Source organism: Rhinoderma darwinii, chromosome 1 (genome assembly GCF_050947455.1).
Source record: "Rhinoderma darwinii isolate aRhiDar2 chromosome 1, aRhiDar2.hap1, whole genome shotgun sequence".
NCBI lineage: Eukaryota > Metazoa > Chordata > Amphibia > Anura > Rhinodermatidae > Rhinoderma > Rhinoderma darwinii.
The window spans coordinates 161,542,882-161,566,376 of record NC_134687.1 but is presented as its reverse complement, the minus strand read 5'-3'; the positions used below and the strand labels follow the sequence as shown (position 1 = coordinate 161,566,376).

The 23,495-nt window shown below is 42.2% G+C and overlaps 1 protein-coding gene across 1 annotated transcript in view; it reads left to right on the top strand.

The window, feature by feature from the left end:
- The window catches only part of COL25A1 (collagen type XXV alpha 1 chain), a 411,800-nt gene that overhangs the window by 217,969 nt on the left and 170,336 nt on the right, over nucleotides 1-23,495 (top strand). The window contains exon 3 of the mRNA XM_075860518.1: nucleotides 15,123-15,167. Within this exon, the coding sequence (XP_075716633.1) occupies nucleotides 15,123-15,167 (45 nt within the window). The remainder of the gene's footprint in view (nucleotides 1-15,122; nucleotides 15,168-23,495) is intronic.

Sequence of the window (23,495 nt, the reverse complement as noted above, 5' to 3'; positions counted from 1 at the left end):
GCGCTCAATGAGTTAAGAGACACAGTGATTACATGACCGACCAGAGTGTTCTGTGTTCTTCATGCTTCTCAATGGCAGATTCATGATTTCTGTGTTTAGATACTCTTCCGCTTCTAAACATTGTTAGTCTATTCTTATTGGTTTTGTCTTTTCATGATATGTCCAATAATATGGCTATTTGGTTTGGTGAAAAATTCACTTGTCTGTTTATCTGTATGAGGATATTTTGACACTAAAACTAGCGAGTCCCGTCCACACCGCTGCACACCTTATTTTATTTCATACATTTAAGTTACAGAACCTTTAAACAGAAAATGAGTTTTCCACTCTGACAGGGCTTTTCTACATCTTAAAATGAGAAGAAAGAAAGCACACGCTTCCTGCTGTCTTTTATTATACCGTAGGATGATTTATTTGCTGTAGGTGCTACTACTTCTACATAGACGAGTTTGAAAAGAGCCAACTACTGTTTCATATCTTTCAGGATGTGCTCAGGCTAATGCACAAAACAGAGCTTACAAGCAATCCTTTTGGGGAAACAGATTTCTTTCCCCTTTTGCTTTTTGTCTCATAACTCACTTAATGATTTAGTAAATTCCTTTAACCATGAAAAGGAATCATGCTCTTCTAAGCCGACATTGGAAACCATTGTTGAAAGAGCCACTCTGATAGATGTCACCAGGTTGGCAAGATTGAGGCAAAATTTCTATGGTATTACAAATACTTTTGTCACTATAATGTAATATTTTCAACAGGCTTCTTAAATCTATCCATCCATATCTATCTATCTATCTATCTATCTATCTATCTATCTATCTATCTATCTATCTATCTATCTATCTATCTATCTATCTCTCTCTCTCTCTCTCTCTCTCTCTCTCTCTCTCTCTCTCTCTATCTATCTATCTATCTATCTATCTATCTATCTATCTATCATCTATCTATCTATCATCTATCTATCTATCATCTATGTATCATCTATCTATCTATCTATCTATCTATCTATCTATCTATCTATCTCATATCTATCTATCTATCTATCTATCTATCTATCTATCTATCTATCTATCTATCTATCTATCTATCTATCTATCTATCTATCTATCTATCTATCTATCTATCTATCATCTATCTATCATCTATCTTATATCTATCTATCTATCATCTATCTATCTCATATCTATCTATCTATCTATCTATCTATCTATCTATCTATCTATCTATCTATCTATCTATCTATCTATCTATCTATCTATCTATCTATCATCTATCTAATATCTATCTATCAATCTATCTATCTATCTATCTATCTATCTATCTATCTATCTATCTATCTATCTATCTATCTATCTATCTATCTATCTATCTATCTATCTATCTATCTATCTATCTATCATCTATCTATCATCTATCTATCATCTATCTATCTCATATCTATCTATCTATCTATCTATCTATCTATCTATCTATCTATCTATCTATCTATCTATCTATCTATCTATCTATCTATCTATCATCTATCTAATATCTATCTATCATCTATCTCCTATCTATCCATCCATCCATCTATCTATCCATCTATCTATCCATCTATTTATCTATCTATCCATCTATCCATCTATCCATCTATCCATCTATCCATCTATCTATCCATCTATCCATCTATCCATCTATCCATCCATCTATCTATCTATCTATCTATCTATCTATCTATCTATCTATCTATCTATCTATCTATCTATCTATCTATCTATCTATCTATCATCTATCATCTGTCTAAGGCCTTATTTAGATGAGCGTGTCCGTATTGCATCCGCAAAAAAAAACGGTGCGTATTTCATACATTTCAATTCCTTGTGGTAACAGTGTGTTTTCCGTGTGGCATCAGTGTTCCTGTTTTTTTCTCTCTCATCATTTCTTTAGCAGCTGGTGCGTGAAAAACACAGACAGCACAGAGCTCTCATCCGTGTGCTGTCCGTGTTTTTCACACACCCATTGACTTCAATGGTCGACAAGGTCCGCCAAAACAGACCAAAATAGGACAAGCAGTGAGTTTCACGCAACGGACACACGCTGCGTGAAAAAACACGGATGTGTAAATAGCCCCATTGAATGTCCGTATTTTAAACGGACAGCACACGGACGCGAAATATACTCATCTGAGTAAGTTCTACGGCTGGGTTCACACAGAGTTTTTTGCAGGAGGAAAATCTGCCTCAAAATTCAGTTTGGAATTTTGAGGCAGATTTTCCTTTGCCTGCACGCCCCGTTTTTCACTGCATTTTTCGCCCGCGGCCATTAAGCGACGCGGGCATAAAACTCTGCGAAATACGCTTTCTCTGCCTTCCATTGATGTCAATGGGAGGCCAGAGGCGTAAACGCCCGAAGATAGGGCATGTCCCTACTTTTTCCCGCGAGCCGGTTTTTCCGCTCGCGAAAAAAACCGCCTCCGCCTCCCATTCAAATCAATGGCAGGCATTTTTGGCCGTTTTTTGCCGTGTTTTGCAGCGCGGTTTCCACGTCAAAAAACTCATCAAAAAACTCTGTGTGAACCCAGCCTATGAGTTAATCTTTATTGACACTCTCGCCTGGGCCCCGGACTGTAATAATTACATTAAAGACCAATTTATTTTTCATTTATATATAAATAGCGTTTATAATGTACATGTAGTCGTACTCAAGCACTAAATTTTGGATGAATTTAGCTAAAAAAAAAAAATAATTGAAATAGAGCGAGTGTTTGCAGATATTATTTGCATATACTGTATATTCTACATGGTGCCAAGATTAATCTCTCGCATACATTTTGAATATTATCCATTTCTAAAGTTTATATTCTAAATGCCAAGAGATAGAGGTTCCTAGGTTGGGAAATGTATAGAAAGCGTCTCAACGAATTATACTGGACTATTTCTCTTTCATTATTGTCTAAAATACTGCCTTCTCATAAAGCACAAAATATACACTGCCCAAGGCCTCATGCACACGAATGTATTTTTTCCCTCCCGGAAATACTGGCGTAAATACGGGTCCGGTGTCACACGTATTCGACCCGTTTTGCACCAGTATTTACGGACCCGTGCCTGTAAATACGGTTCCGGTGTCACCAGTATTCCACCCGTATTTACGGGGACGTTTTCGGTGCAAAATTGCACTGCACTAATCGGCAGCCCCTTCTCTCTATCAGTGCAGGATAGAGAGAAGGGGCAGCCCTTTCCGAGGTAAAAGTAAAAGAAATTCATACTTACCTGGCCATTGCCTTGGTGACGCGTCCCTCTCTTGACATCCAGCCCGACATCCCTGGATGACGCGGCAGTCCATGTGACCGCTGCAGCATGTGATTGGCCTGTGATTGGCTGCAGCGGTCACATGGACTGAAACGTCATCCAGGGATGTCGAGCCGGATGTCGAGAGGGACGCGTCACCAAGGCAACGGCCGGGAGACCGGACTGGAGGAAGAAGCAGAAAGTTCTCGGTAAGTATGAACGTCTTTTTTTTTTTTACAGGTTGCTCTATATTCTGATCGGAATTCACTGACCAGGGTGCTGAAAGAGGTACTGCCGATCAGTTAACTCTTTCAGCACCCTGGACAGTGACTATTTACTGACGTCGCCTAGCAACGCATCCGTAATGACGGGTGCACACATGTAGACACCCGTCATTACGGGAGCTCCATAGACTTCTATGGGCTACCCGTGCCGTTATTACGGCCTGAAATAGGACATGTTCTATCTTTTTCAACGGCACGGGCACCTTCCCGTAAAAAAACGGGAAGGTACCCGTGGCCAATAGAAGTCTATGAGCCCGTTATTATGGGTCGTAATTACGACCCGTAATAACGGGAGTTTTTACGGTCGTGTGCATGAGGTCTTAAGCTCAATTGTTAATTGTTATATTCTTGTACATTGTCTTTAGAAATAGGAGGAACTTAGTAGGTTAATCATTTTAGATATAGCGACACCACTGACTGGTATGCAGTTGGATATAGGTTTAGTACTGAAAGTTGCTGCTGGTTATATATTGGAAACAGCACGATTACTGCCGTGATATACAATAGGGATATCACTGTAAAATTCATTAACCCCTTGGCACCACAGCTATTTTTCAGGCTTTCATTTTAGTTTTTTTTCCCTTCGCATTCAAAAAGCTACAACATTTTTATTTTCGTCGACATAGCCATATGAGGGCTTTTTTTTTGGACCAGTTTTCGTTTTTAATGGCACTGTTTAATGTGTTATATATGTACCGGGAAACTGAAAAATATTTCTTTGTGGGATGGAGTGGGATTCCCTTATTGTTTTTTGGGCTTCGTCTTTGCATTGTTCACCGTGTGCTAAAAATTACATGTTAACTTTATTCTGCGGGTCAATATATTTACGGCGATAACAAATTAAAAGAGTTTTCTTTATGTTGTACGACTTTTGCAAAGAAAAAAACTTGAAAAAAAAAAATAAAATTTGTGTCACCATATTTGTAGGCTTCGTTCACATCTGCGTCAGGGTTCCGTTCTGATGTTCCGTCGGAGCTTCCCGTTAGAACGGAATCCTGACATAGGTTTCTGTTTGCATCACCATTGATTTCAATGAATCGACTACGGTGTTGATTCCGTCAAAACGACAGAACCCTTGCACAACTGACACAAACAGAACCCATTTGCACTGGATCCGTCACCATTGAAATCAATGGTGATGCAAACGGAAACCTATGGTTTCCGTTTGTCTCAGTCAGGGTTCCGTTCTGATGAGCAGCTCCAACGGAACATCAGAATGGATCCCTGGCGCAGATGTGAACGAAGCCTAAGAGCCTAACTTTTTTATTTTTTCATTGATTGAGTGGTGTGAGGGCTTGTTTTTTACTGTAGTTTTTATTGATACCATTTCAGGGATCACTTCTTATTTAAATTTTCATGAGAGCTAACGTGCAATTCTGGCATTGGTTTTTTGTTTTATTTTTTTACGATGATCACTGTGCGTGTTAAATAATGTTATATTAAACTTAACCAGTCCCTGTTTCTTGATGGGGTCTGTGGTGCTGAACTGTTGCAAACGGTTGAGCACTTCACGTCCGATCATGCCTGTGATGCCACTTCTCTGATGATGCAGTGGGAGGCGCTCAAATGTGTGCTCCGCGGTTTCCTCATAAAACATGGCGCGCGTCTAAAAAGAGAAAGGGCCCATTCCCTGAAGCTTGCTCTCCAAAAAATCAGCTCCCTTGAGTTGCCTCACAATCCAGCCTTAGACTCGGCTCAACAACATGCACTCCAAGTTTGTAGGAGTAAGTTCTATGAATTTGGTAACAAAAGCGGACACATGTTAGCCAGGGCGTTAAAGACCTAGTTGGCCCAATCCCATATACCACATATTAAATCTCCTTCTAGCCATGTAGTTCACATGACCCCCGAGATTGGGGATTGCTTTCATACCTTCTACTCTGATCTATATAACCTTCGACCCTTAGCTGGTTCTTCCTCCCTGGATCGAGCCTCGCTCTCCTCTCCTTTCACGCCTCTAGCTAGTGCAGAGGCTGGGGAGATGGATGCTGATTTTACCCTGCTGGAGATCCTTGCAGTTATTAAGGGTCCTCCGGGAGGGGGGGGGGAAGAGTCCCAGATCGGATGGATACATGGGCAAATTTTATAAAACACTGACATACTGTTTGTTACCACTTCTTCTCCGAGCCTTTAATTCTATTTCTCCTGAAGTCTGGTGTCTCACGGGCTCCACTTTGGCTCATGTCACGGTTATTCCTAAACTGGGTAAGGACCTCCAGTTATGCTCCAGCTAACGTGGACTTAAAAAGCTATGCCAAATTGCTTGCTAACAAGTTAAATAAACATCTTCCCCATTTAATTAATCCGAATCAGGTGGTATTCGTACCTGGCCGGGAGGTGCGTGATAATACCCTGAAAACCTTAGCTATCATTCATCATGCCCGGTCCCATCACATCCCTCTCATGATCCTGTCTCTGGATGCCGAAAAGGCATTTGATAGGATATCCTGGCCGCCCTCCTCCAGACTCTCCAAAATATAGGCCTAGGACCGTCCCTTATAATTATGGCCCTCTATCAATCCCCATCTGCCCAATTAAAAATAAATGGCTCCATATCTGCGTCCTTCGCTATTCATAACAGCACTAGGCAGGGCTGCCCTCTCTCCCCATTGCTGTATGTCCTCGTTATAGAGCATCTCATGGCCTCCATCCGGGGCAGCTCGGATATTAAGGGTATTCTGATAGGCGGGATGGAGTATAAGTGCTCTGCTTTTGCTGACGACCTTTTGATCTATCTTACGAATCCGCATGTGTCTCTTCCATCGTTGATGTCCGAGCTGTCCCGTTTTGGATCATGGTCCAACTTTAAGATCAACTTCTCCAAATCTGAGGCCCTGAATTTGTCCCTCTCATCCTCGACAGAATCACTCCTCAAAAGCAATTTCCCTTTCTCCTGGCCTTCTAGGGGTATAACTTATTTAGGGGTGTGCCTAAGCTCTGACCTGTCCCAACTGTTTACTAATAACTTTGCCCCATTATTAGGCAAATTCCGTGCAGATCTCGCCTCGTGGCATAAAAGGGAATTCTCCTGGTTTGGCCGTATAAATATTATTAAAATCTCACTCCTCCCCAGATTGTTGTACCTCCTGCAGACTATCCCTGTCTCCATCCCACCCTCTTATTGGCTACGTATCCAACAGTGCTTTGGATCCTTCATCTGGCCAACGGGTCGTCCTCGCCTGAGTAGGACACTCCTTACTTGCTCCAGGGATGCGGATGGGGTTGGTCTGCCGGACTGTCATCTTTATTATATATCGACTCATGCTCGGGTCCTCGACTACTTCCATAATCATGACTCTAAACTCTGGGTGCGGTTAGCCCAACAGCTCTGTACCCGTACCCTTTCTACTTTGCCATGGACCCTACCTGGAAACAGACCGAGACCTGACTCCTTTGTTGTTTTCCATACCCTCCTGGCGCTGCGTTCCTCTGGGAGAGGGGGCTAGCTTGTGGACCCGCTGGGACACTGACCCCTATTACTGACAACCCAGCATTTCCTGCTGGGGAGGCGCGTCTCTCCTTCCTAGGTAGGTCTTCCATCAATCCCATGTACTTCACTCAGGTCCTATCTGATTCTTCTTTACTCCCATTAACCACTATCTGCCCAGCTGAAACGCCTTCGCCGCGTCATATATTTCAATACTTCCAGTTACAACACTTCTATAGTGCCACTAAGCGTAGGGCTCACCTCCACCGACCGCTTACAGATTTTGAGCATTATGTGTTTCCACCTGGTCCCCTGCACATGCCATTTCCACACTCCTTTACTCCTTGCCCAGCGATCCCCTCATCTCCCATCCTTCTGCAAGGCTTGGGAGATTGAATTGAACATGACATTTGCGGAAGCACAATGGAGGCGATCTTTCTACCTGTCCCAGAAGACCTCGATAGCCATACGAGCCCAGGAAACTAGCTACAAAATCATTTCTAGGTGGTATCGGGTACCTTCTGCTCTACATAAGTGGTACCCATCTGTTACGGATACGTGTTGGCAATGCGGGGCGTCGGGGGGATCTATGTCTCATATTTGGTGGAGTTGCCCCTCGCAGAGTTTTTGGGAGGTGGTACTTGAAATAATACTGGAAGTCTCCTCGGTCTCGGTCACCAGTTCTCCCGAGGCGGCCCTTTTGTTTATGTTTCCTCTGCCACTATTTAGTTATAAACGCTCCCTGGTTAGGCACCTCTTTCAGGCTGCCAAATCGATTATCCCCCGCAAATGGAAAACGTCAGTTCCCCCACTGTTAGATGAATGGTTTCAGGACGTTGCCCTAATACAGCGTATGGAACTCCTCCAGGCTCAATCCCCAGAGGCCTCTGCACGATATAGAGATACTTGGTCTCCATGGCTTCTGTTTCTCTCTTCTCCCACATACCATACTGTAGTGGCCTGAAGCCTAATGCCTATCCACCCTCTTGAGACTTCACGTGGGGGAGGACTGTGGACAGGTGCGGGGGATTTTGCTTGCTCCACCCAGGTATTTATCAGGTACATGGCTGCTTTTTCTTATTCTTATTTACCCATGCTTTTCCGGAATTGGAATCCAGGTTCACCATGAACTCTCCCTGTCTTTCCCTTGCCTTTGTGTGTCTCCTATTCTTGTCACCCTTTTCTTTCTTTCTTGTGTCTACTTTGGGGGTCATTGCTTCCTGTGTTTGTGCTCACATGTTGTGGCCAGTGCATTTTAGGATGTGTAGGAAGTCGATTAATTATTGTATGATTCTTTTTCCTTACTTTTAACAATGTTCCTTCCAGTTATAACTACTCAGAAGGCCGGCGTACTGTGTGCTCTTCATAGGATGTGATGTCTATCCTCTGTTTGGGCTGTGCCCTATTTGTAATGTTCTTTTATTATGCGGACACATTTTCTCTGAATGTTTTAATAAATGTTTGTATTAAAACCAATAAAAAATGTTGAATTGGAAAAAAATAATTGTGTTATAATAGAATAGTTTGGACTTTTATGGACGCAGCGAGATCAATTATGTTGATCTTCTTTGGTTAAACAATGGGAAATGTTTTTTCTAACTTTTAAAATTTATTTGTGTACAAAAAATAATAATTTTTTACTTTTTTATTTATTTATTTTTAGTCCTATGGGATTTGAACAATCAATTGATTGATCGCTGGTACCATACATGTATTAAAGTGTATGATACCTTCAACCGGCTCTTATTAAGCCCTACCTGTGGCATGATGGAAACATATACCGGAAAAATGACAGAAGCATAACCAATCATTTCTTCTTGTGAAAGGAGCAAACGAGCGGTGATCAAGGAGCTGTCTCGTTAATCGGCGCTCGATTTCACGGCTCATATCGGGCCGTGTAATAGGGCCTTAAGACCCATTTGTTGATAGGATTATGGAAACCTACAGTTAAGACACTTGTGGCCATTTCTCCTCTGAAAATTGGTTATAGGATCTTTTTGATCAGGCAGTTATGTATTAAAGGATATTACTCACAATAACATTTTCTATCATGTTAACAAACTAATCAACCAACCAACGTGTCAAGCAGGTCCGAAAGTCACATCTGTGACATCCAACTTACTGTATGTGATGAATGAGCAGGTCCTTGAATACATTTGCCATCTCCACCTTGAAATCTATGGGAGTTATTGAAACCTACCAGTGAAATCCATTTGTTCTTAAGTCTGGCCATTTCTCCACTGAAAATTGGTGCAGTCTTATATGTGTGAAAATAACAATGAATATCTTAGAAAACAACAAAACGTATAAGAACATGAAACCTAGGCCAAAGTATAGGGGAGGTGGGGTAAAGTACAATGCAAGGCACAAGAGTAGGTATGCAAAACACACATACGCCATCACTCAATTGCCCGACTTTCCGATTCACACAACTTAGGGGAATTTATGACCGACCAAGGTTAGGAAGAGAACAAAATATTATACACACTACATTTGTATGCCAATATGATCTTCTCACATCTCTGATTGACAGGTCAGAAAATTATTTTGTTGGAAAGCACATTATGGACGAAGGGGAAAGCACAAATTAATGATGTATTTAATCTCTGTATTTTTATTATTAGTATTATTTTTTATATCTGTAATTAGCTTGCAGTAGGTCATTTATTTAGTAATGTAAAACGAAGACACACAGTACAGAAAATACTTAAATATCACAAACAGTTTATAAACTACAAGGACTTTTAGAGCAGTAGACTGATAGTAAGTATTAGAAACACATTTCTCAACAAACATGTATCATATTTTACTTTAAACCTTGGCAGCCTGACATTTGCCATCTGGAAACAATACTTTACATTGCCATGGTTAGAGGCCTGTACATGTGTTTGATGAAATTGAAATACCTGTTTGAATATAAATCACATTTTTGTATTTTTTTCTATTTAATAGGCATTTACTATATGTACTGGAAACTAGTGAGCAATATGTTTTTTTATGTTTTTTATTTGAAATTGTTTCTATCATATTTTCTAGCAATTTTTGTGAATCCATTGAGGCGAGCAGCTGTGATGTGAAGCTTAGGAACAAGATAATTCCCTTGCTGTCCATAGTATAACTTGCATTCATTAATCTTTATAGAAATGGTCTACTCCCATTGGAACACAATTTTTCTTTAACATAAGGGCTTGGAAATTGGAGTAGACACCTAAGAAACAAAATATTGCATACTGAAATGTAAGATTTCAATACTAGGCGCCAAAGGCTGTATCCTTGTCTTAACCAGCACATTTAGCAATATAGTAGATATGACATGCTGTACTCAGTTAACCACAGTATTCTGGATTATACTGCTATAATGTATTTACTCCTGAGCTATTAAAATAATGGCTATTGAGAGCAGTAAATGTTTGAAAGAAGGAACAAAGGTAATGTTTCTGACCTTGCAGTAAAATTCCGTTTTAAATTGATAATCGTAGCTGTTTTGTGCGGTCATTTTAATACACCATGCTTTCAATGGAAAAAGATCAAGAAAAGGGTTAGGTGTGATCTACTACTGTCATTGTGCACAAAGATTCAACTGTTCTTTCATATCTGAAATTAAAATACTCCACTCTTCTTATCTGCTTCACTTAAAACGACGTTTGTATCTATAAGTATCTAGATTTTGTAAATGAGAGTACTTATTTACAAGTAATGCATCTTGGTTGCCATGGCTTAACCTGTACTCAAGTATATGCCTGTTATTGCGGATGCAAGATCACCAAACATGTACCAAGAGTTTTTCTCTTCACATTTTCTTAAATAACTGATAACATTGTAAGTGTGCCCAGTGTACCAAATGTGAATAGGACAGTACTTTTATTTACGGTATGTAATTTCTTAGCAGGTGCAAGACCAAGCATATATCTGTAAATCTTGGTCTTAGCAGTAGTTCTATGTAATTGTAGAGTGTTGCTGTTACCTAGTGGTCAAACTACAACAGTGTAGATATTGTGCTGTTGTGTGTTATGTAGATAGGACCTGTGGTCACATGACCAGGATGTGCAGACCCCCAAGTCAGTGTTATACTGAAGATGCTGCAGTATGAAAGGTGTGGGGGTGGTTCTCCCTTGGCGATGGAGAGGTTCCACCCCGGGTGCCATTACTAAGGCGGCAGTTCCCTTGACTTTGAACTCTGCAGCTTGGCGTGGGTACACCTCGCTTGCCCATTCAGTAGGCGGGGCCAATCGGGGGTTTGCAAAAGTAATGCCGTTGGGCATATGCCTGTGGTGAGAATCAAGGTACCTGTCAGTGACTGGGTTGCAAGTGGTGCCACAGCGGAGCAGGCCAAGAGTTGACCAGAGATATTGTGACGTGAACAGGTTCTGAGCGTCTAAGGCCTTGGTAGTGTAAGGTGCGCCTCGTGAACTGAAAGACAGACTAATAGAGGCTGAATATCCTGATTCTGAGCAGCAGTTGTGAGAAGTAGTCTGCGACTGACTGGCTGCAGAGCACCACCATAAAGAGGTGTGTCAGAGACCTGAGGAGGTACGGTGCAGCGTGGGAGAACCACCATCACCCTAACTAGGCTGTCTGTGCACATTGCGCTGACGAGCTGCTGCCAGGGACTGTAAGAGGGCATTTAAAAGGGAAGCTACCATAGCCAACCATTGTAAATAGTTCTTTGCAACAGACAGTAAATAAGAATTGTGGCCATTGTGGAACCAGCAAGCGTATTATGCCTAAGTGAATAACCACCCCCAATCTGCAAACCACTTCATGCATTGTATATATGTCTTCAAGTTTGTGCCCTCTGCGTGAGAGACTGAAACCGTAAGCTTGTTAAAATGGGTATATATTTGAACCTGTCTAGCTTGCATTGCCAGAGTACTGAGTAAAAGTTTAAGTTATTGTATTTGAACTGCGTATCCGCCTGCCATTCCTCTGCACCATCAAAGTTTCTGTGGGTGAGGCATTGACCCCTCCACGTTACCAATCTGTAAAACGCAGATTAAACTGCGGGTCAGCCTGCCATTTTTCCATACCTTCAAAGATTCTGCTGGTTGGGTTTCGCCCCCCCACCAACTTTCACATTGCAGTGTCACCTTGATTTTGATAGCTTAGTATTAATTTTGATACTATAGCCCTAGCCCTGTATCTAAATACCCTGGCCAAGGCTTTTTTTTACACCCCCTGGCACCCAGTATGCCATGCCATGCCATGCCTTCCAAACCCCTAGATACTTGCTTGTGTAACCTCTAACAAGCATTTTAAGTTGTTGATTATTAATTTAAACAACTATAATTTATACATAAAGGGAAAAAACTTTTTTCAACCAAATTCTTTGTATTAAACATCATACCAGTATTATTATGTATGCATTTTAGTAGAATTAGTAAAACAATCCACATATGCACTCAGACAACAAAAAATACAGTATGGATGTGGTCATCTTTATCTTGATAACCACTGTAACACATTAAAAACACAGCAGATTTTTTTTGCGTTAAATAATAATCTGCCGTTTTTATTATGTCTTCCAGTATAATTGGGAAAATCATCATACATGAACTCAATGGTTGTATCATTCTATTGCATTAATTATGTGGGCAGATTTATTGTACAGTGTTTGCCTTTGAGTCCCATGCCATTCTATGGATGACATAGTGACATTGTGCCTCACAATCTTGGCATTCTGTCAAGCAGTGGCAAAGTTACAATGAGTCATTGTCAAGGCAAGTGTATTTTACAAATAGTGCTGCCACTTAAAATTATTTTTCGCTCTGCCATTTTCGTTTGCTGATGCTATCCACAGTTCTTCCGGAATAGAAAATGAAATTGCAGTAATCGCGGATATGAAGCTATTTGCAGTAATCACGGATATGATATCATTATATATATATGTGTTCCTTTAAATAGCCTATAAGAAAAATGCAATTTCGGGATTTTTTTTCACTTGTGTTCCTGAAAGGAACATGACATTTTCAAGAACACCGCAATGTGTGGCCATTACGAAACAGTGTCAACATTGATGAGAGAGATTCTCAATTCATCTGTCCTGTCGAAAGCTTGCTGCTGCTTTTCTTCGAGAACTAATCCTTTGATTGCCAGAGACAGACTTCATTAGCCCACACACAAACCCGGTAATTTTTTTTTCTTCAGTGACATTTTAGGACCTTTGACAGGATTTTTTTGAACATGAAGTTAAATCTACACATTTCCCTCAAATGCAAACAGAAGCAGCCTAATCTTTTCAGTATCGAAAGCTAAAACTCCCTGTTTCCACCTTCAACAAGGTGCCCCGTTGTTCCTTTCAACACATTGCTTCCTGCAGACTCAATAAAATGAATATCACAATGAAAGAGGAGTTAGGAAGGGCTGATGGGGAGATAAGTAGGGGGGGGGGGGACTTTCATATTCATAAAGGGAAAGGGGATTTTCATGGAAACTCTCCCAGTAGAAATGACTATTTACAGTAGTTTAGTTTTAGGTTTTTTTTCTTTAACATGATACCTTGCAGTATAGTTTATTGTAACTATGTGCTACCATCAGGGGACAAGCTTGTCGATTGAATTTCAGGAAGTCATAACCTAAAACACGTTTACACCTTCCCCTACCCAAGCTCTCTGTCCAACATTCTCACTATTCTCTCATTTTGGGCACTTATGGTACTTTTTTAGTAGATCACAAAGCATACACCACTTTCTACATGAGGATTTCTGTGAGATTTAGGTCAAGGACAATATTGTCCAAAAATCCCCGTCCTTATTTTGTTCATGAGGTTTTCCCTTCATTATTGAGGTCACATGTCCTGTTCATTTCAAGCCTGCAAGTAAATATTGGGTTAAAAAGAGAGTTCAAACATGTTGTACACATCCTGTACTATATGGAAAAACAAAATGTTGTGGATTTAGTCACGCCGAAGTGGAGGGTACAAACAAGTAGTAGCAACATGTTTAAAATCAACGTGATAGATTTGTATTCATTTTTTCAGTGGAGTTATGTTTTCCTCGGAAAATCTTGGTGTATGTGGGAAACTTGGATAGTTAATCCTTCTAATTCCTGTCACACTACTGGACTACTCTATATTATTAAAGTAATATTAGCAAATTGCACAATTGTGACTGCAATCGGACATTTCTATTATGCGAAATAAATGTCATATATGGTAGAGACCTGGAAAACAGTGATAGTCATCTACTTTCTACCTATCACACTCTGTTGTTAAACTACATGTAGTTTATATTCTAGTTTTTAGAACTGGATTTTCTGTGGAAATTCATAGTAAATTAGGCTCGAAATCCGCATGATAATCATGCAAATTTTCATGCAGATTTTTACACGGATTACTTGCAGCATATCTTCTAATTTGCGTTATTTTCTGCTACATGTAAATAGGTCTTTGCAAAACACCATCACATGCATTTTACTGTACTTTGTTGTGAATTGTGTGAATATGGCCTTATACATTTCAAACATACTTAGGCTAATAGGCTTCATGGGTACTTGAGCCTAGTGGTTGTGATTGACCTAAGAACGTGACATTATGAGCCCTACTGGGGACAGGAACCAAAGTGAGTAACTACGTCTCTGTACAGCACAGTAGAATGTGTAGGTACTGTCTAAAGAATGGTAAACCCTATAAATTGTATGAGAAAACTTCAGTTTTTTCATGATTTATGAAATTAATACAGGAATAGCTCTTTGACTTTTTACATAAACTGCCTTCAGTTTGGAGGTTACCTTGACATCCTTTTGTGATGTGTTGTTGCTGGTTTAGATTTGCTGTTCATGTGTAGCCTGTAGGTTTTATTAAATTGCCTTTGGTATTTCAAAGGAGACTTAAATCTACATTTCATTCATAATGAATAATCCTGTAAATAATTGCTTGTCATGAACATTAATAGTAAGGTCATAAAATGTCACCGGCTCCAGCCTTTGCTAATGCTTTGCCTAAAAGGTCATAGTTTCAGCACTGACAGGTCATCATGTAAACCAGTCAAGGCCCACAAAAATTTTATTTTTTTAAACTCTATAGCAAATGAAAAAAAAAATTGTTCAGCGAATAACAACTTGAAGTAGAAAATTCTATTTATTTTATTGGCAAATACATCATTTTTACCTTAGCGTCAAAGCTAACTCAGTATTTCTATTTTTTTACAGGTCCACCTGGGCAAAGAGGCAAGAGGGGCAGAAGAGGTGAACCAGGTAACAGCTTTTTTTATGGACTTATGAAGCACTGTATTGTAAACATTGAAAATATTAGGTTACATACGTTGGACCACTTTCTTTAAAAACAGAAATTTGGTGTGGACCTGGAGCAGAAAATAGCACATATATATGCATCATATTTATAGAACACGGGGATGGCGTTTTTTACATTAACGCCTTATGGCCATGGTAGATTGTAGAAGGGGTTTTCAAAAGGGTAAACTATATTATTTTTTTATTTTGAAACATTTTTGCAATAATTTTTTATGGCCCATATGTTTTTTTGCTCCCACAGAATCTATAGTGGTGCCCAAACTTTGTCTTTGAGATCCCCTAACAGTATATTGTTTTCCACACTGTTAGGGAGGTACTTTAAGGCTGGGTTCACACACCCTATTTACGGACGTAATTCGGGCGTTTTAACCTCGAATTACGTCCGAAAATACGGCTCCAATGCGCCGGTAAACATCTGCCCATTCATTTGAATGGGCTTTATGATGTTCTGTGCCAACGGTCATTTTTTTTACGCGCTGCTGTCAAAAGACGGCACGTAAAAAAGACGCCCGCGTCAAAGAAGTGCCTGTCACTTCTTGGGACGTAATTGGAGCCGTTTTCCATTGGCACCATAGAAAAACAGCTGCAATTACATCCGTAATGGACGCAGCGAAAAACGCCGGCAACATGCCATTACGTCTGAAATTCAGGAGCTGTTTTCTCCTGAAAACAGCTCCGTGATTTCAGCCGTAATGGACGCTGCCGTGTGAACATACCCTAAAGCTGGCACATGTGGACCCAACCTGAGAGGACAGTACTAATGATCTCAGCTGTGAATCTGTGAAGGGAACTAAGAAACATTTATTGTTGGTAGATTTTAAAGAACCCAAGTGTGGCCACCAGTGGTCTAAAGCAGGGGTCTCAAACTCGGCCGGGTAAGTGGGCCGCATATAGAAAAAATGGGAAGTTGACGGGCCGCATTACTTTCAAATTTAATACAATACAAAGTTATTGTTAATCAATTAGTTATTTGAACTACTATAACACTATATTACTAGAATAATAATACTACATTACTATAATAATAGTGCTAGGTTTAAAATTTGAGATATTTCTCCACGTGCTTATTTCAACAATCCAGCTTTCCAGTTTAAGTGTCGTTTAATGCAGTCCGGCGGCTCAGTTAGCACACATGTCAAGATTGGGCAGCCCCTTTTTAGATAGTGCCGCAGTGCCCTCTGTGGATGCTGCCGCAGTGCCCTCTGTGGATGCTGCCGCAGTGCCCTCTGTGGATAATGCAACACACCCCTAGATAAGGCCACAGTGCCCTCTGTAGATAAGGCCACAGTGCCCTCTGTAGATAAGGCCACAGTGCCCTCTGTAGATAAGGCCACAGTGCCCTCTGTAGATAAGGCCACAGTGCCCTCTGTAGATAATGCAACACACCCCTAGATAATGCCAGTGTCCTCTTCAGATACTGTCACACACACACTTGTAGATAACGCCACAGTGCCCTCTGTAGAGGCTGCCACAGTGCCCTCTGTAGAGGCTGCCACAGTGCCCTCTGTAGAGGCTGCCACAGTGCCCTCTGTAGAGGCTGCCAAAGTGCCCTCTGTAGAGGCTGCCAAAGTGCCCTCTGTAGAGGCTGCCCCAGTGCCCTCTGTAGAGGCTGCCCCAGTGCCCTCTGTAGAGGCTGCCCCAGTGCCCTCTGTAGAAGCTGCCCCAGTGATGTCAGGGGCTTGCCCAGAGCTGGAGTCCCAGGCAGAGCGCTAGTAGGCTCTTCCTGGGACTCCAGCTGTGTTCCTGACATCACTGGGACTCCTTCTCTGGGGGAGCCCCTGACATCATTGTCGATGTATGGACAGCGATGTCAGAGGCTTCCCCAGAGTCCCGGAGCAGAGCCGATAATAGCGCTCTGCCCGGGACTCCGCTCTGGGAAAGACCCTGACACACTGTCCATATATGGGCAGCGATGTCAGGGAATTCCACAGAGTCCCGGAGCAGAGCCTGTACTAGCGCTCTGCCCGGGACTCCGGCTCTGGGGAAGCCCAGACATCGCTGTTCATATGTGGACAGCGATGTCAGGGAATTCCACAGAGTCCCGGAGCAGAGCCAACACCAGCGCTCTGCTCGGGACTCCGGCTCTGGGGAAGCCTCAGACATCGCTGTTCATATGTGGACAGCGATGTCAGGGAATTCCAGAGTCTCGGAGCAGAGCCGATACTAGCGGCTCTGTGTCCCACGGGCCGCAGATGACAGCCCCAGGGGCCGCATGCGGCCCGCGGGCCGCGTGCTTGAGACCCCTGGTCTAAAGGAAGTGTACCCACATACTTGTCACACTTAGGCCCTATTTAGACGAACATTGTTCATGTCCGAGTGCTTTGCGAGTGTAGAATGGACTGAACACTGACAGATTAACATCAATGAGCCAATTCATATGTCTAATGGTCCGTGGTGGGAAAATTGCCGTATGCACTATTTTGTCCGATTCTTGCACTAGATTCGCCACTTCAAGGGTTCCATAAAAAAAAATCAGACAGCACATGGACGCTATCTGAAAGGAGTCTATTTTTCACGTATAGGTTGCTAGGAGATGCTGAAAAGAAAGCAGGAACGGACGTGAATAACCGACGATAACTGATGTATTATGGGCGTGAAATACTGACGAAGAGAACGCAATACTTATTCCACTCAGATGAAAAATTGTCAGTTTTTTTCTGATGTAACACAGACCAGTTTTACAATGCTTGTCTGAAAGAGGCCTAGGGCACTGTGAGGGTATGTTCACACGCAGTGTTTTCAGACGTAATTCGGGTATTTTACGCCTCGAATTACGCCTGAAAAAATGCCCCTAATACGCCTACAAACATCTGCCCATTGCCCCTCTATTTTACGCGTCACTGTCAAAATATGGCGCGTAAAATGACAGCTTGTCAAAAGAAGTGCAGGACACTTCTTGGGACGTTTTTGGAGGCGTTTTTCATTGACTCCATTGAAAAACAGCTCCAAAAACTTCCGTAAAAAACGCCACAAAAAACGCGACTTGCTACAAAAACGTCTCAAAATCAGGAGCTGTTTTCGCCTGAAAACAGCTCCGTATTTTCAGAAGTTTTTGGTCACTGCGTGTGAACATACCCTTACTTGTCATACTTAGGTTTTGTGATTTGGTGAGAAATACCAGACAAAATAGTGCAGCATGCTGCACTATTTGGTCTAGTAAATCAATGGACACCATAGTGGAAACTCAACGAAACCCATTAGGCTGGGTTCACACGTGGCAGAATTTCACTTGAATTCCGCTGCGGACACTCCGCAGCGTTAATCTGCAGCGGAGCCGTTTCTCCATTGACTTCCACTTAAATTTAGAAGTGTTCGTTTAGACGATGCGTAAAATTCCGCTGCGGAGCATAGGCTGCGGAGCGGAATTTGGTGTCCGCAGCATGCTCTGTCTGTTGCGGAGCAGTGGCGGACTGGTTGCGGACTCATGGCGGAATTTCTCCATTGACTTCAATGGAGATTCTAAATTCCGCAATGAAGTCCGCAGCTGTCATGCACATGTTATGTGTGCTGCGGATGCGTCTTGCTTTTTTAACATGACATTTCTTCATTCTGGCTGGACCTATGTATTTCTAGGTCTACAGCCAGACTGAGGAAGTCAATGGGGCTCCCGGAATTACGGGAGCGTTGCTAGGAGACGTCAGTAAATAGTCACTGTCCAGGGTGCTGAAAGAGTTAAGCGATCGGCAGTAGCTGTTTCTGCCCCCTGGACAGTGACTACCGATCCCAATATATAGCAACCTGTAAAAAAATAGAAGTTCATACTTACCGAGAACTCCCTGCTTCTGTCTCCAGTCCAGCTTCCCAGGATGACGTTTCAGTCTAAGTGACGGCTGCAGCGGTCACATGGACTGCCGCGTCATCCAGGGAGGTAGGGCTGGATGCCGAAAGAGGGACCCGTCACCAAGACAACGGCCGGTAAGTATGAAATTCATTTACTTTCACTAGGGAAAGTGCTGTCCCTTCTCTCTATCCTGCACTGATAGAGAGAAGGGAAGCACTTTTTCCGCAGTCCGCTCAGCTAGTCCGCATCAATTTACTGCACATTTTGGGCAGATCCGCAGCCGTAATCCGCAACCCGGATTAGGTGCGGCATTGATGCGGACAGTTGCGGAGGAAATCCGCCACGTGGGGGCATGCCCTTAAAGTCATGGGTTTATCGGGTGGCGTTATTGATCATCATGTGATGGATCCGGCTCTATTGGTTTTTCGCTGTTCTGCTCCTATGATGAAGCAGAACAACGGTAAACCAAAATGCAGATGTTAACGAAGTCCCTTTCAGATGAGTGGAACTCATTTAGGAAAATCTGCCGTGTGTGAATACACCCTGAGGGTATGTTCACACGCAGTGGTTTCAGACGTAATTCGGGCGTTTTACTCCTCGAATTACGCCTGAAAAAAGAGCTCCATTACGCCTACAAACATCTGCCCACTGCTTGCAATGGGTTTTACGGTGTTCTGTTCCCACGAGGTGTAATTTTACGCGACGCTATCAAAATACCGCGCGTAAAATTACGCCCGCGAAAAAGAAGTGCAGGACACTTCTTGGGACGTTTTTGGAGCCGTTTTTCATTGACTAAAATACGCCACGAAAAACGCGAGTTGCTACAAAAACGTCTAAAAACCAGGAGCTGCTCCGTATTTTCAGACGTTTTTGGTTACTACGTGTGAACATACCCTTAGGCCTCATTTACACGAGCGTGTGCGTTTTGCGCACGCAAAAAACGAGGCGTTTTGCATACGCAAAAGGCACTTAACAGCTCCGTGTGTCATCAGTGTATGATGCGCGGCTGCAAGATTTTCTCGCAGCCGCCATCATTATGACACTCCGTTTGGATGCTTGTAAACAGAAAAGCACGTGGTTAATTTTTTGTTACAACATCTGCACAAGAACCCTTCACGTTTGCTGCAAACTTGTTCTATTGTGGTCTGCACCTGCCAATTATTGCCAATAAGCGAACCCTTATAAAGCCATCTGCTAAATAATGTCGTATTGATGTGCTACACCTTTATAGAAATAGTCATTTGTCCTTTAGCTCTCATAAAACAGATTTTGTGATGCAAGGTGATATTTCCCCCACAACAAAACATTTTACTGCCCCTGAATTAATGTTACAACAAAGAAATCCAATATGAAAACCGGATTACGGCTACACCTGTTAGAGCTCATTGTACAGCCCTGCGCTCTTTTCCAATCTTTAGGAACCTAATGGAAAACATTAATTGAAAATTTTATTCACTTGGTATAAAAAGGCAAAAAAAAAACAATACGTTAATTGGTACATTGCTTTCCAGAGTCTGTTAAGACTGGGGCTAGACCTAGACTTTTTTTGTCGTGAGTGATATATCGCACAGATTATTTATCTCTCTCCAAAAAAATCGCTTGTAAATCTCATCAAAATCACTCCAGACAAGTATGTAGCTCTGAAATCCCAGAATGTAGCTATTGTTATTGAAAAAAAAAAAAAAAAAAGAGAAGAGGATTTCAATGAATTCCTATGGACAGCAATTTATAAGGGCTCATCCACACATAGCGGAATTGCGGAGTATTTTCCGTACGGAATTGCGGATGGAAAATACGCAGCGGAATATAGTAGCAGCAAAGTGGGTGAGATTTAACAAATCTCATCCAAACGCTGCGCAAAAATTCTGAGCAGAAATTGACCTGCGGTGCGTATTTATTGGACCACAGCATGTCAATCCTTCTGTGGACAGAATTGCTGCGTTTTTCAGGAGATGTCACTATGTCCTAGCATTGTGAAAAACGCAGCAAAATACGCACCATTTTCTGAAGTCAATAACACAATTTTCTGCAGCAATTCCGTTACGTATGAACAAGCCCTTACAGCGATATCACAGCGATTTTTTTGTAGTTCGATAAATAGCCCTGGCCTAATGCATTCCTATGGACAACGATTTATCGCTCACTACAAAAAAAAAAAGGCTAGGTCTAGCCCCAGTCTAAGGGCTTATTCAGACGAACGTTATATACGTCCGTGCAACGCGCGTGATTTTTACGTGTCTCGCACGGACCTATATAAGTCTATGGGGCTGTGCAGACAGTCCGTGATTTTTGCGCAGCGTGAGTCCGCTGCGTAAAACTCATGACATGTCCGTTCTTTGTGTGTATTTCTCGCATCACACACCCATTGAAGTCAATGGGTGCGTGAAAATCACGCGCAGCACACGGAAGCACTTCTGTGGGAAGCGCGTGATTCGCGCAACAGCAGTGAAAAGGATGAATGAAAACAGAAAAGCACCACGTGCTTTTCTGTTTACAAACATCCAAACGGAGTGTCATAATGATGGCGGCTGCGCGAAAATCACGCAGCCGCGCATAATACGGGGCTGACACATGGAGCTGTTAAGTGCCTTTTGCGCGCGCAAAACGCACACGATCGTGTGAATCCCGCCTAAGGCTGGGTTCACACGACCTATTTTCAGACGTAATGGAGGCATTTTACGCCTCGAATTACGTCTGAAAAAACGGCTCCAATACATCGGCAAACATCTGCCCATTACTTTCAATGGGCTTTACGATGTACTGTGCCGACGACCTGTCATTTTACGCATCGCTGTCAAAAGACTGCGCGTAAAATTACAGCCTCGTCAAAAGAAGTGCAGGACACTTCTTTGGACGTAATTGGAGCCGTTTTTCTTTGACTCCAATGAAGAACAGCTCCAAATTACGTCCGTAAAAGACGCCCCGCAAAACGCGAGTACATGCAATTACGTCTGAAATTCAGGCGCTGTTTTCTCCTGAAAACAGCTCCGTAATTTCAGACGTAATTGCAGTTATCGTGTGCACATACCCTTATCGTGTGCACATACCCTAAGGGCTACACATAGACTTTTTGTAGGGCTAATAATTTAAGTGACAGAGATTGCATGCAACTCAATGTATTCATTTGGACTGCAGCTGTCACTTCAGGGTATATTCACCCGGCTTATTTTCGGCCGTTTTTCGGGCTGTAAACGGCTGAAAAATACCAGAAAAATCGGAAGCAGAACGCCTCCAAACATCTGCCCATTGATTGCTATGGGAAAACGGCGTTCTTTTCCGACGGGCCATTTTCTTACGCGGCCGTTTTGAAAAACATCTCCAAAAACGCCCGAAAAAAACGCAGTGAAAAACGCTGCGAAAAACGCGAGTGGCTTAAAAAACGTCTGAAAATCAGGAGCTGTTTTCCCTTGAAAACAGCTCCGTATTTTCAGACGTTTTAGAGTTTGTTTGTATACATACCCTCATAGTTAACATCAATCAATAGCACTAAAAAAAAGTCTAGGTGTAGCCCTGGCCTAACTGTGTTATATTTGAGGCCTTTAGGCTATCAAGTTTACAGTTGTCGGAACAGAACGCCGATTTTCTGTCCATTTACGGCCCGAAAAACGGCTTAAAATAAGCCGTGTGAACGTACCCTTAGGTTTGGTTCACACGACCTATTTTCAGACGTAAACGAGGCATATTATGCCTCGTTTTATGTCTGAAAATAGGGCTACAATACGTCGGCAAACATCTGCCCATTCATTTGAATGGGTTTGCCGACGTACTGTGCAGACGACCTGTCATTTACGTGTCGTCGTTTGACAGCTGTCCATCGACGACGTGTAAAATGACTGCCTCGTCAAAGAAGTGCAGGGCACTTCTTTGCAACGTAATTTGAGCCATTCTTCATTGAAGTCAATGAAGAGCAGCTCAAGATTTACGAGCGTCAAAGACGCCTCGCATAATGCGAGGAGGAGCTTTTACGTCTGAAACAACGCAGCTGTTTTCTCCTGAAAACTGTCTATCTTTTCAGACGTAAAAAGGTATCTAGCGTGTGCACATACCCTTAATCTCTCCCCATTGTGTTAAAATGTGGTTCTCCTCCAGCCAGGGCAGATTGGTTGTGTACATAAAGATGCAACACGCCTTAGGGTCACTTTACATGGCCTGATTTGGGCTGTGAAAACGAGCACCAAGGAGCAATGATCGGTAATGCATGGGGACGAGCAATCATTACTACGATCGTCGGTCCCTATACATTTCTATCATGTCGACAGCATATCTCCTTTACAGATGTTTTGCCGACTAGCGATCATTTTATTGGCCGCATAAACGAGCAGATCAGCCGATGAACGAGCTTTGCTATGGTCACGTCACTCTCATTCTCATGGAGAGAGTGGAATTGAGCAGAATAAAATGGGGAGAACAGGAGCACTTGCAGGGAAACAGACTGCCCGAGTGGCACTTTCATAGTTAGTAGCCTATGGCAATAAAGTCTATCCGGACAA